The sequence below is a fragment of the Pyxicephalus adspersus genome, chromosome 6, assembly GCF_032062135.1.
Source record: "Pyxicephalus adspersus chromosome 6, UCB_Pads_2.0, whole genome shotgun sequence".
Lineage (NCBI taxonomy): Eukaryota > Metazoa > Chordata > Amphibia > Anura > Pyxicephalidae > Pyxicephalus > Pyxicephalus adspersus.
The window spans coordinates 30,752,184-30,766,440 of NC_092863.1; the positions used below are offsets into that span (position 1 = coordinate 30,752,184).

General features: G+C 37.5%; 2 protein-coding genes and 1 long non-coding RNA gene across 4 annotated transcripts in view; 1 reads left to right on the forward strand and 2 right to left on the reverse strand.

Annotated features, from left to right (window-relative positions):
• Positions 1–72: 72 nt before the first annotated feature.
• EMC9 (ER membrane protein complex subunit 9) lies at positions 73–6,905 on the forward strand. Of its 2 annotated transcripts, none has more exons than XM_072415073.1 (6): positions 73–3,154; positions 4,391–4,586; positions 4,786–4,862; positions 5,455–5,524; positions 5,608–5,705; positions 6,296–6,905. In XM_072415073.1, the coding sequence occupies exons 2-6, from the start codon at positions 4,395–4,397 to the stop codon at positions 6,474–6,476; spliced, it is 618 nt and encodes a 205-aa protein (XP_072271174.1). In that variant the 5' UTR covers positions 73–3,154; positions 4,391–4,394; the 3' UTR covers positions 6,477–6,905. The 2 variants fall into 2 exon arrangements, with proteins under 2 accessions (XP_072271174.1, XP_072271175.1); XM_072415074.1 differs by lacking the exon at positions 73–3,154 and adding an exon at positions 3,191–3,340.
• On the reverse strand, positions 6,892–11,595 carry PSME1 (proteasome activator subunit 1). The gene is made up of 7 exons (XM_072415075.1): positions 11,292–11,595; positions 10,608–10,705; positions 10,389–10,457; positions 10,234–10,301; positions 10,092–10,146; positions 8,925–9,011; positions 6,892–7,114 (listed from the first exon to the last, which is right to left on the reverse strand). The coding sequence occupies exons 2-7, from the start codon at positions 10,608–10,610 to the stop codon at positions 7,034–7,036; spliced, it is 363 nt and encodes a 120-aa protein (XP_072271176.1). The 5' UTR covers positions 10,611–10,705; positions 11,292–11,595; the 3' UTR covers positions 6,892–7,033.
• Positions 11,596–13,666: 2,071 nt separating this feature from the next.
• LOC140333406 (uncharacterized) overlaps positions 13,667–14,257 on the reverse strand; it is a 6,172-nt gene continuing 5,581 nt past the window's right edge. Inside the window, exon 4 of the long non-coding RNA XR_011921350.1 lies at positions 13,667–13,719. This is a non-coding gene — a long non-coding RNA (uncharacterized lncRNA). The remainder of the gene's footprint in view (positions 13,720–14,257) is intronic.

Below are 14,257 nucleotides of genomic sequence, written 5' to 3' on the forward strand. Positions count from 1 at the left end.
TGTCTGCAAACATTTCCTAGTTTTAAAACTATAAACGATTACATTTATTTTTTAAGCCGGTAAAAATGATTTATCGTACATTATAGAATACTATGGGGTCGTTTATGGGCACTGTAATATGCATTACCTCAATCTTAAAGAGGACCTGAGCTGTGCTGTGGAGGCTCTGTACAAAATAGCAGAGGACAAAAAACTAGTGACAAGCATTGTCTGTAGGCTTTCTGCTGCAGGTGATGGGTTTTCATATTACTGACCTACCTAGCCATTTGCTATGTGGTTGGGAATGTTCAAGTTACTAGTATTAGTTACTAGTATGACAACTGTCACCTTAATGACTTGTGATCTAACTGAATTATTAAGAAGCATAATGGGAGGTTCAGAAAACACAAATTTATAGTAAACATAGCTAGAATAGAGATTCATGGGGCCCTAACCTTCTGCCAAGCATTCACAAAAAGTGAACAGCACAGTAGTAACATCACCAAATCTCACTCCATGAGTTATGAAAATACCATCAGAGACATCAGTGCCCTAAATCAAACATTGCAGAGGCACAGAAAGTAATCTACACTTTACAAAAGGGGTTACATGAATGACTTCTGCATGTTCTATATGGCATGCAAATCTTCAAGTTCAGACCCACCTGCAAACAAGTGTTACGGGTGTCTTTTTTTTTAATTATGATGAACAAATAAAATGGTCTGTTGGTATCAACTATTTGACTGAAGTAAATGGCAGTTCACATTAAGTCTATCACCTTGTAGCTCTGGATGCACATATAGCGCTTTATAACACTGCCTAAAATACCATTCATTGGTATTCAATTCACTGGCTGATCATAAGCTCCTGGAGAATACCTCATTTCAAACCCTACAATATGCCTTCCAAACTGGGCTTCCAATTTAGTACATCCCACATACTCAAACTACAGTACTGTCCAAAAACGTGCTGCATATTTCCCTGCTCTGAAAACTAAACCCCACATCCATAGGGCAAGCTAAATGCCTTAACCTCACCTGCAATGACATTCTTAAAAACCCAAACATTTTTGTTACTCAAATTACCTGTAACCTCTCAAACATGTACTGAACTCTCAAAGCTTTGCCCAAAATGGTAGACAAAGAACAAAGGATTAGTCACCATTACTGCTGTGGTCTCCCTGCAGCTGATGTATTGCCTATTACTGATATGCCATGGTGTCTTGTTTATTGCTGTGTGTGTGCGGAGAGGCCAAGTTTTGCATTCTCATCAAAGCCACCAACAAGAACAACAAAAGAAGTCTGATGGGGGCATCACCAATTCACTACAAGTCTACAAACTACCGTAGCAGTCAGAGGCACCAGGGCACATTCACAAACCAGAAGCAGCACTGCTATTTTTATGTTCTCCATATCTGCTAATCTTCACTTTTTGAGTTCAGTTCTATTTGATTTGCCCCTCTGTAGCCATTGTTCACAACTACCAGGGAAAGTAACATGCGGTATACAAAATATTGTGGCCTTCCCTATTTTCATTTATGGGCCTGAAAAGAATGTTGTAAACTACATGTAGACAAGGCCCTTACATTTGGTGATACTCTGACATGCAGTTGTTTTGGGCAAAGGAATGTAATGTTAGACACATGCCCCTAATAAAATGCAAGGCTTTCAATAGTTTATACCTTGTTTGAAATAGAAGATCCCGTTTTTTTCTATTTGCACATGGTGATCCTGATCGCACTCTGAAGTTTACTACCCCAGTGTAATACAATGCCCGTAATGCAGGAAATTCATATTCTACTGGTGCACATATCTACCTAGGTGAACTGTAAAGTTTTTGACAGTATTTTCATAAAGATGCCGTTGCAGTGTTTCTCCTTCCTGTAAAATGTAATATGCCCTGGTGTAAGCCGCTAACCTCGGGGTCCAGGTATCTGATCGCGCAGGTTGAGTTTTAGGTTTATTCGGTATAGTTGGTTGGCAGGGAAGTTTTCCAAGATTGAAGACAAGACTTGTGCAAAAGCTTGCTGTGAGATTTCGTTTTGAGAACTGATAATGGTTACCTGAAGAAGCTTGAATGTTCTTTGCATGATTCCTGGCAGCCCCAGGATGTGTAGTTGATGGAATATCAAGGTGAGAAGTATCACATTGCTGCATGTAGAATGTAATATGCCCTGTGTTAGGTTGTATTTCCTCCCCGGTGAGGGAGACAGATAATGTCAGGTTTGTAGGCAGTAGTATGGGGTTTGTTTGGGGGTGGCAGGGTATAGATTGTCAGAGTCAGAGGGGCGCTTGGTAAACCTGAAATGTATTGTCTCCTGAGGGAAATGGGCTTCTTTAAGGCATTTGTAGGCTGTTCCTGAATGGTATTGCTTAGTTTGTCCAGCACCCTGCACTTGTAAATGTGAACATAGTCTGTCATTTGCAATTACTATTTAATGTACAGCGCTGCGTAATATGTTTGCGCTATATAAATCCTGTTTAATAATAATAACATGAGATCTGACATCCTCCTTGGGTACAATGCGGAAATCTGGACATGTTGGCAGTGTTGTGGGATGTTGTGGGATATCTGAGCGGTGAATCGCAGTTTGTCAGGGCAGGCACTTCCATGGTACTAAACCTGATTGTTACATTTGTGTACCCCCTATTGTATTACGGGGCCATCAGTGACCCTGATGGGTATTTGTAGGTTTGCAGGCAGTATTTTGGAATGGCTGACACATGGGTTCTTAAGGTGGCAGACACATGGGGTAATAAGCACATATGTTTGTGACAAGGAAGGGTTAACCATATGCAGCCAATTAGGGCTTGATGGTAATGAAAGGGTTAACCATAGCTAGTCTCAGGGATCCAATCATAATGGAAAGAATATATATATATATCTATCCACCCGAGATCGCACACTTATGGAGACATCAGACGGGGTAAACAAGCAGACATGAGGGGTCTGTGTGCCGCATTCTCCCCTCGCAAGATTTGTGCTCGCAGTGACCGAGCAGCTGTCAGCCAGGGAACACTGCACATGCTCGGCGATAGGGGATAAAGTCCTATGAACCGCACTGCCGGAAGTAGCCTATCCTCCAATCAAAGTTCCCTGCTGGTGGTCAGCTGAGTTTTTTCTCCAATCGGCGCTCTCGGTGGGCGGAGCGAATAAGCCGGTGAAGAAGTGACAGGTCAGTTTTGTTCATTGATGGTGTCTGTGTGATTAGTAGATGATAATATTGGCGGCATAGTGGGGGCAATGCAGGGGCTGGGGGTTTGAGGAGCCTTCCTTCCAATGCATGCAGAATTAAATGGGCTCAGTGCCATCTCCTCACCATGTACACATAATAACTGAACAGAAGCTTCGTGGTGGTATGGTATGTTAGGGATGAATTGTATACATTGGGGAGACATCTGCCTAGTAATGTGTAAATGGTGATGAATGAAGATCCTGTTATCTGAATGAACAGGTTCAGTGCTGGGACAAGACCAGGTCTGACACAAAGCTATGGAGGGCCATACAAGTCCATACAAAATAATGATTTACCAGCTGGCCTGGGTACAATGTTCAGACATCTGCATGGCAAATGAGGTTATTGGCACATTTATGAATTGTCCTGTGATAAGACATGGCATTAATGTGAACCAAACCTTATAAGTAAAACAATTTAGCCTGGCAGGTCCTTTATTATAGAATAGACAGGTGACGTTCCTTCTTCAATAAAATACCTTTACCTGCCTGATCACAATTTTTTATTTACATGGGATGACATGAGTGCTTTTCCATGAGTCTCCTACTGGCTGCTCCTGGCACCCCAAGCCATCAATATATTTTTGTATTTTATAATTATAATATTTGTATAATATTTTTGACTATGAAAATTCAGTATGTCTGTAATTTGCCCCAGTTTCTGCACTGTTGCAGTGGGAGGCAGTATCTGGTACTTATGGGTATGGGGAAGCATGTTACGTCTTCTTTGTGACAAGGGCCATTCAGGCATTTATCTAAGGCCAAACACTGTTACATGACTTGGATAGTAATGGCCAACACCTTGCATTTTAGTGTAAAAATGTTTTAAAACTGTTTGAAAATTTTTTTATGGAGAATAGTGAAAAAATATGGGTGGCTTTTACCTGTCCTTAAAAGGTTTAACCCCTGCATATTGAAATTATTCTTTGCAGTGAAAAATTGAAATCTCTTTCCAGAGAAATGGGTTCATTATATTGACAGGAAAATATAATAAAGAATATTAACCCAGGAATTAATAAAGGTGCTTTTGGAAATCATAACAAATAGATTTTGGGTTTGAAGGATGATTGTGCTTTTATTTATTTTTTGTCCACTGTATTGTCCTAAGGATTTTATCACAATATATCTCCTTATGCTGTTCTGATCAATTACTTATATTTGCTTTTATTATTTACAGAACAATGTGTGAGGTTGAATTGAACACGCGTGTTTATGTGAAGATGATGCTCCATGCAGCACGCTATCCACACAGTACAGTGAGCGGAGTTCTCCTGGGACAATACTCGCCTTCCTGCCTAACTCTTGTTGATTGTGTCCCTGTGTGTCACCTTCAGCTTCCCCTCTCCCTCAGTCTGGAGGTAGCTCTGGCACAGGTACATATACTATATCTTGGGCTTCTCTGGGACACAAGTATTGGTATAGGCTTTTTCATTCTCTTTTCATAGTGGTTTATGTCTCTGAAGCTGTGTTTATAATTCACCAGTTCACTTAAAGATTTATTTTTTCTCTCTACTGCTCCTTCTTCATTCCCTTTGTGTCATCCTCACACTCAGCTTTTTGTCTGTCCCACAGATAGACTCATGGAGTGCTCTTCAAGGACTGGTTATTGCTGGTTTTTATCAAGCAAACGCTGGCCTTAGAGACACCAGGTGACCACTTACCTTCCTTCATCTCATCGTCTTGCTGTATTGTTTTGCCTTATTGTCATATAGAGAATGTCCTATAGCATCAACAGTATGAAATAACTTGGGACATATTAGGGGTATAAAATTGTATCGATCATTTCTTCAGTTGCTTACTGAGAGACACCAAAGTCTTTTTCTTCAATGTGAGTATAGATGTAATCTCTAGGGGTTTTACAAACTATGCATGATGCAAATGGAAAAACTATGCAAATGAAAAAGGTGCTCATCTCAATTTTCCTTTGTGTAAATGCTCAGGACTAGCAAACAGTGAACAGCAGGAAAAGATAACATCAGTAAAAGAGTAAAACACTGATCCCAGTCTGGCTACTGTGGTGACTTACATTCATAGGTGATAGGCAGGGCAATACCAAAGTAGATGATCTGGGAAGACAGTGTAAACCAGGGGCTGCTGGGATAAATATCAAGGGTCAGTGCACTAGGTTGTTCGATATAACAATATTACAATATAATAAGTGCAGCATCTTACAATATTTTAGTCTTTTTAAATAAAGGACAATTAATTGTGGTTAATAAAGGTGGCATTTTTGTTTTTCAGCATCAATTGTGCAGCTCTCAAAGCAGCCTCCTTGATATCTGAGTACCAGGAGGAAGCAGTGCTCATACTGGTGAGATAACAACATGTGATTGTACCTTTCTCATATCGTATCTTCCTTTTCTATCAATTCTGTTTATTGATTTTCTTTTCTAGATGGATAATGAGCGCTTGTCATCCAATCCTGGGGTCCCTCCACTCACAGTTCTCCATCAAAACAGCAGCAAACAGTGGGTACCCAAGGAGAAAACCTTGTAAGTGTATTTCCTACTATGTAGATTTCTGTTCTGCAAGCCTAGTTAACATCCACACAATAGGTCCTAGAATGTCCAATTTATTTAATAAATTGAGGAGGAAGGTCATTTTCATTATTATGTAATTTACTTATTTATTGTTGCATTTTGTTTTCTTTTTGGGGCATGAATCAAGTTTCCCAGTTTTGCTACAACAGATTACTTTGATTACTAACTGCAGGGATCTCTTGCTGCAGCCGAGTCCACAGTGTCCATCAGGGCTCACAGATAGAGTAGTATATATAATATATTTAGTTGAGACCATCAACCTCCAACTGTAGACTTTTTAGACTTTTTCTTTCCCTTTGGATAGAGAAAATTATTTCCATGAACATTCACAGCAATTGTGCATCCTAATAAAAAAGTGAATGTTATCAATGCATGTGTATACTAAATATCACTACATAAACCACTTTTTTACAACAATTTTCCATATTGGTAACTGAAATGATGTTTTGTAATGAATGGTAACTGGAAAAAATACAGTAAGAAAAGTTTTGCAACTTCAGTCTAGCTTTGACCTAAATACAAGTTTCATTGTGTTCCTGCAGGGTAATGTGGGGTCACTGGGAGGAAACACAACGTATTACAAGACAACTTCTTCAAGCTAAAGCATATAAAAAAATAATTGACTTTGACAATCACTTGGATGACATTAGAGCTGACTGGACCAATCAAGAACTGAATGTTGAAATAGCCACGCTGTCTGCAGCAGCAAATGGCACCATGTGAAAACTGAGATACATCGGGTTGATTTAATAAAGTGCATACAATGTTCTCATTGTAAAGTAAATGTTTACTTAGCTTAATTAAAAAAAAGGTGAAGGTTTGTTCTCTTCCATTGTCCAATCATGTGCAAAAAACCCTGTATTTTTTTATTTTCCTTACACATAATTTAGTTTTCTAAGTTAGCACTTCAGTCGCTAAGCTAAGTGAACATTTGCTACTTCTTTGGTAAATCAGCTCAGTGATGATGACAAAGACCTGTAACTGCTGTATGTATATATCGGTATGTACATAACTTATCTATACAGCTTTTGTTGCTGCATTTGTAAATTTAGCCAACATGCATTTATATCAATGTGTGTCTGAATTCTGAAATATATTTAATTTGGACACAACCAGATACCACTATGACAAAATAAAATTATTTCATAAGCAGTAATGTTTATTGACTTAAAACCAGTGGTTGGAATCAACTACTCTTCAATAGAAAAAATTAAATCAAGCAAGAGTATCAGAAAATAAAGTTCTAAGCTACATCACAGAGAAAAGCAGGTTGGCTTTGCTTAGTAAACAAGACGCTTGGTGTCCCCACGTGGTTTTTTTATCTTGTTGTAATTCTTGTTGATGGCATCGAATAAGGTGGCCTGAGGAGAAAACCATCATGTTACTGGCCACACATGAATACATATTCTTGTTTGTACACATTTGTTAATTTAGAACTGAACTCTAGACAGGGATAAAAATATATTATGATCCCATTATGCATTTATTCAAAGTACATTTAAAGTATGAGTGCACTATCTTTAGCTGTAAGCTTACCAGTTTTCCAGTAGATTAAAAAGCAGCATGGGGTTCTAGCTTGTGCAGACTGCACTTCAAATATATGTATCCTTGTATTCTAAATTCAGATTGTATAAGTACCATAATACTGCCTTTGTTTTAGTTTTCTGTAATCTCCTGGATAAAGGGCTCATTCTAAAAAAGAGAGTCCGAAATCTGAGCCAACAGCGTGCTGCTGCTTATTTATCCTGGAATACCCTAGCAAGATGGTGGTATTCTTGACCAAACTGTGCTGCTTAACTGCACTGGAATTCAAGTCCAAGACCAAGAAATGAGGCCTAATTTATCAAAGCTCTCCGAGGCTGGAGAAGATTATCATGGAAAAACCTGGGTGGTCCAGCAATCCTGGAATGGATCAGGTCCAGGTTTGAAAATATTAGCAAATCATTTTAAGGAATCCTTTCAAGGTTTGCTGGAACACCCAGGTTCACCCACGATAGTCTATCTTCTCCAGCCTTGGAGAGCTTTAAAAAATCAGGTCATGGTTTCTGAATGCAGTGCTCATATTAAAAGACAGCTAGGCAGGTAAAACATTTGCATATATGTATTTGAACTGTGTATGCCATTTATTTTTTCTTCAGTTCGAAGAAAAAAAAAGTGACATAAAGCATGAAATATAATTTCTGCATCACCTGAACTTATTGATGAATGACTGGACCTGCATCTAGTTTCCATTACATATAACATTTCTTTGTACTGTTGTTTCTATTATAAAAATGTGCATTTTCCTAAATACATGTTTATGAAAGGGGAGACTTTGGAATAGATTCCCATTAGTAGAGCAGCAGATATTTGTGAAGGAAGTGCTCAACCACCAGCAGTATCCCATCACATCAACATCTTTATATAATCAGGCTAATACAAACTTTAAAACAAAAGTCTTGCTGACAGTTTAATGATCAAAAAAATGTAAATTGTAAATGTGAATCTGTGGTTCTGTACCAAATCCTCGTATAATTTATCTTTGATGCAATGTGATCACAGACACATGACATTAGAGTGCACAAAGTAGATTGTGTTCCCTTCAGATTAAAAACAAGTAGGTCTGACAACGGGTTTAAAGTCACATTTAAAAGATTCAAAATAATATAAAAAGCAGGAACAGATTGGTTTTTGCATGCACTTTATATCTGCTAGAACTTTTTTTGTACAGTAACTTGCATGTCCTGATTCCCCACCTTCTAGATTGTAATATCTTCGGGGCAGAGTCCTCTCCCCCTCCTGTGTCACTGTCTGTATCTGTCATTTGCAACCCCTATCCAATGTACAGCGCTGTGTAATATGTTGGCACTATATAAATCCTGTTTATTAATAATATTAATAACAATAATAATGTTGGAAATTTCTACTATTTTTATAAAACGTTAGTTGTAAACCACTGTGCACTTCTTCTTTAACTCCAAGTGTCTTTCGCATGGTGTGAGTATGGTTGGCTATGTCACCTGCTTTGAAATCCAATCTACTATTATATCATGGTGATAATAAGGAAAGATTAGGACACTGGCTGTTTTTTAGCAGCTGTCACTTCTATGTCCTAGAAGAGTGATCAGCAATGTTCCAGACAGACATGTAGCCTCTCACTGACAGATGAAATCTCTCCCCTCTTCTACTTACATAGGAGTTCCTTATTTCCAGAGCAGTGATCCGGAGTTCACAGTATTGTGATTCATCAAGTTGCTGAACTAGAACGCGGTAGTCGCCCTGAAAGGAAAAGTAGGAACAAGTGTTACAAAGAAAATAGGACAAAGGAGTAGCCCTCACGGGCTATAAAACAATATTGATGAGTGAAGTCTGTCCCCATGTAGAACCATTTAATTTATTAGGTTTCAGCTTTCTTAATACTTCAAACAGATTCCTGATTAAAACTGGTGTTATTGGCCTACTAGTGACTGGAATGGAAATTTCAGTTAAGGCAAAACTCCATAACAGCAGCTAAATATACAAGAATTAAATGGGGATGGTTTTATGCTGCAATTCTGTATTGCAAGGTAAATTTACATTTCTGTTCACCTATTCTTATGACTTGAGACACCCCTGTAGTGTGGTTGTACAGTGGATTCCACCTTTTCACTCCTAAAATAGCCTCTTTTTTATTAACACAACAGGCAAAAAGTATCAACTATGCCAGGAAATACCTGCTGGGTGGCAACCCAGAAGGCAATATACAGATATATTCAAATAAACTATCTGCCCGTGTATCTTACCAATTATTTATAAGTACTTTGCTGTGATTATTCCTGTCCTAGCTCCTGTCCACCTGAAAGTGTTGAATGTTCCACCCCACACACATCTTTGTCTGTTTTGGCTCATCTTGCTAGGTAATTAGTACAAAGCATGTTTCTTTGATGTATAGAGAGAAGAATATAAATTTCTAATTGCAGTGGAAACAAACCAGGAGATCTGCCAGTAACAAATAAAATACTCACACAGTTCTGACATGTACATCTCACTCTCTGAACAGGATTTCATCTAACTGTGAAAAATGATGGTTCCCAGAACTTATGTACTGTGAAATAGGGGACAATTACTATAGAAAAGGGCATGTAGGATAAATATATAAGTAATAGGAACATGGATGGCAAGCTTGTATGGTATATTATGCTTAAGTGTACTTCTACTGTCCTATATCAAAACCTTGATTTTTTTCATGTAATACGAATGGCATTAGATCCCTAAATAACAGTAGAAAAATCTTTATCACAAAAAAATCTGGACTCTATATTTCCAGCATAATAAACATAAAATTCATATTTTAGGAAGCATAAAAAAAGATGCTTTTACCACATGGGGACTTTTTGCTGCTTTGGCCACTGCATCACCTCGATCAGAGAGATATCTTATTAGAAAAACATAAAGAATGACAAGATCAGCTAAGCACATATAGATGATATAAAACAACAGTCATTGCTGCTACAACACTCACTTAGATATCTGGGTCTGGGATGCATCTAACTTGGTCCTAAGATTTGTCATCAGTTCAAATACTTTTTCCTGGAAAAAGAACAAGACTAGTTTAATTTAAGTCAATTTAATGTGTAGAGTATCTACATCATTCCCCAACAGTGTCAAGTAACTCACCTGAACAGCAACTCCAAAGTTATTCCCGTCCTCAATCTGAGGAATCTGCAATTGCAGCCAAAGAGTAACCTGAGAAGGACAAGAAATACTCAGTAAGGAAGTGCTGATCCCATTACTTTCCCTTTCTCATTTTTAGCTACCACATTCTTTCATCATCCAAACCCAGCTATCCTTTCTTATCTCCCTGCTCCTGTTCTTCTTGAATGTTCTTCATCTTACCATATTCAGATTTTCTTTCAATTCCTGGATTTCACGTTTGATAGTGCTTTGCAAACTTGTAATCTTGTCATTGCATGCAATGGGGCCACAGGGAGGGCCTGAAAGAGAGATGTGTGTTTACACATTGACAGTATGTATTATCTTTATATATTACAATGTATAATCTTTACCACAGTGCATTTCTTCAAAATAACAATTATTTAATTATTTAACCCATAGGTATTTTTACTTTAGTCCTATTTACAGTGTTTTTGCTGGGCGGCTGACTGCCTAGATATGAATTTAGTCGTTTTGGTGATATATATATATATATTTATACATACATTATACATACATGTAACTATATATTGGTAGTTACATTTATATAAAGGTATGTTTTGAATTAATCTTCTATGTCTTTTCTCAGCATCACAGGTATAGTAATTTGTGAATTTAATCAGATTGGCTGTATAGAAGAATGACAGGGAATATCGATACCAAGTTGCTGTGGTGCAACACAAAATATAAGAGCCTAGCTTCGGCTACTTCTTCAATTCGGGTTTATTTAGAAAAGCAGTAATAAAATCGAGTTTAAGTTTTCTGTAGTTAAAGATGAATTTTGATTGCTGCCACATTCATATTGCAAAGTATTTGACATAAGATTTATAATATGCAAGACAATAACAAAAGTTTTATATTCATCACCTTTGTCCTCTTCATCATCTTTCTTTTTCTCATCTTTTTCTTTCTTCTAAATGTAAAAATAACAGTAAATAAAAATAAAGACTATTATCCATAATGTTAACATGGGCTTTAGCTCTATCAAGATCTTGTGCAGATATTAAAAGAAAAATTTACCTATAACATATTTTGCTGCTGCCAGGAGTGAGGTAATAATTGGGGAGGGAAAAAAATCATTTTAATTTATTTTCATTTTTTTTTCAAGTGATCCAGAAAACCTGGAATGGATTTGGTGCAGGCGTTTGTCAACTAATAGCAAAATATTTTTAGGACATCGATTCCAGTAGATATTTAACAAATCAAGCCCTATGTTTTACCCGGGGCTGTGGAGTTGGAGACAATGTTGGGTACCTGGAGTCGATAAAAACGTGCCGACTCTTGATAAATTTAAATTATATTAAAAAAAATACAGCAAGTTCAAATGTCCTATTTCACAAACAATGGTCATAATTAAGTACTTCTCTGATGTAAGAATAAAGCCCAGTGCATAGTTGTATTTCTACTGGTGTGATGTTCATCTGAACTAATATACAACCTGACACTCACATTATTATAATCTGGATTATGTACATTATAAAAAGTGTTTTCATTTTATTTCAGATAAAATGTGTTTAACAAGTTAATTTGAGTGTGTAGGTGTGAGGTGTAGGTGAGTGCTATGGCCTGATGTGTGTCCAGGGCTGAACTTTAACATCATTTTGCATACCACCTAATACTAGGAAGTTAGTTAAGTGGCCCTCCTCGCCCTGGAGCCTCCCACTGCCCTGTCTTCAGCAGAAGATCAGCAAAAATAGATAAAGGAAGCAGTGTCTGCTCAACTTCCTCTGTCTGCTAAAAGAGCTTAGAAGAACTTGGAGGTACAGCTTTTTGGATTCAACTGTAAGTGTTCATGTTTATTTTAAAACTGCATGGCCGCTTGTGTGTACTATGATGGAAGGCTGTGTGCATGTTTCTGGATAAAACTGCAGGGCTATGTGTATGTTTGTGTGTATGGTGCAGGAATGTATGAATGTTTGTGTATAGTGCATATTGTATGTTTCTGAGTAAAATGTAGGGCTCTGTGTTGTGTGTATAGTATATATGTTTGTGCATGTTTTTCTGTATAGGAAAAATTATGTCTAAAGTTAGAGCAGGGCTATAACTTACTCGTGTGTATAGTGCCATGTTGTGTGTATGTTTGCAATAGTGCAGGACTATGTGTATGTTTGTATTTAAATCAAAGAATATGCTAGTAAGTATAACATATTTTATATTTATATTTTAGTGAAAGAGGCACCCCATTCACAATGTCAAAAAGTCTGTCAACAAACAAGTCTGCTGTTTATGAGCACTTTACATTATCATGTGATAGGAAACAATACATGTGCCGATGTATTCTTGAAGATGATGGTGAAAAACAATGTGATGCAAAAAAATTAGCAGATTCAGTGGGTCTAACAAAAATGCACCTACAAGAGCATCAAATTTGAAAAGACACTTGCAGAGTTTTCATTCTAAAGTGTTAGAAATTGTGAATGGGAAAGATATCAGTGAAAATATTCCATCTATTTCTGGGATAAAAAAGGTTCGGAAATCTACTGGAGACCAAACACAACTAAGAATATTCTTTATATCCGACAAAGTTACCATAACAATGACACCAGAAAAATTAAAAAACCACATTATTGAATTGGTAGTAAAGAATAGTGTACCACTATCCTTCTTTAGTGTTGGTGTTCGAATTCGGGTTGTCCTTTTATTCGACCTGAATATGGCTGTTCGAATTTGGATAGACCCGACCCGAAAAACACGGGATTCGACGGGGCAAATTCGTGTGTAAAAAAATGTGTTAAAAAAATAAAAATAATGTTAAATTAATTTATTGAATGTGTGTGATTTGTTTTACTAACTTTTATTTTTTTACAGGTTATCTCACAATGACAGGATGATTCTCCTCGGTGTTGGATCCCCGGGTATTAGAGGTTAAATGGGGACAAGTCTCCCTTTTCATCGCCACTAGTGCGCTGTGATTGGCTGAGGAAAGGTGAACCCTCATGACAGCTTAGGCGCGGCCGCATTCATTGAGAACAGTGTGCAATCCCTGGGGCACTAGAGGTTAATTACCTCTAGTGCCAGGGATCTTCTCAATAAACAGGGATCAACTTTTACTAGAATGATAGCAAGAAAAAGGTATGAAAAAGGTGTGGACCAGCTCATGATACAAAGCATACCACATCATCTGTAAAACATGGCGGAGGCAGTGTGATGGCTTGGGTGTGCATGGCTGCCATGGCACTGGGACACTAGTGTTTATCGATGATGTGACACAGGACAGAAGCAGCCGAATTAATTCTGAGGTGTTCAGAAGGTCGGCAATCTTCTGTGGTATACCCACTGAGATCAGATCATTTGCCTGGAGATACCAACATAAAGGTAATAATAATATAGAAAACATAATAATAAATATTAATAACCAAAATCAGATGAGTGAAGACTTTTGTACATAACTGATTCAAAATGTTACTGTTTTTCTGAAACTTAACTCTTGTTAAGCCTGATGGTTTTTGAACATACAGTGAATTGACCAGTATCGACTGACGTTTGTTGGCTTTAGAATTGCTTCTTCCCCTACACAAGTCTACGAGATTGCAAAATCAGCTGAAGCAGGTCAACTGCATATACAATATTTATAAATGATGGCAAACCGACTTTAGTAGTGCATTGCATGATTCTGGAATTTGATTTATGCATCACATAAAAATCTACTAAAAGGCTGTGACTGAATATTGTGCAACCATAAATGAGTTCTCCTTTAGTATGTTTGCATTAGCAGATAAAAGGTTACATCTGTCTGGTCTAGGTTTAAATTATGGAAATGCAAATCAAGCTACATTTTAGTGCGCTGCAAAAGAGTTAGGGAAGAACTGGAGCAGTAGTTTGGTAATGCTGGG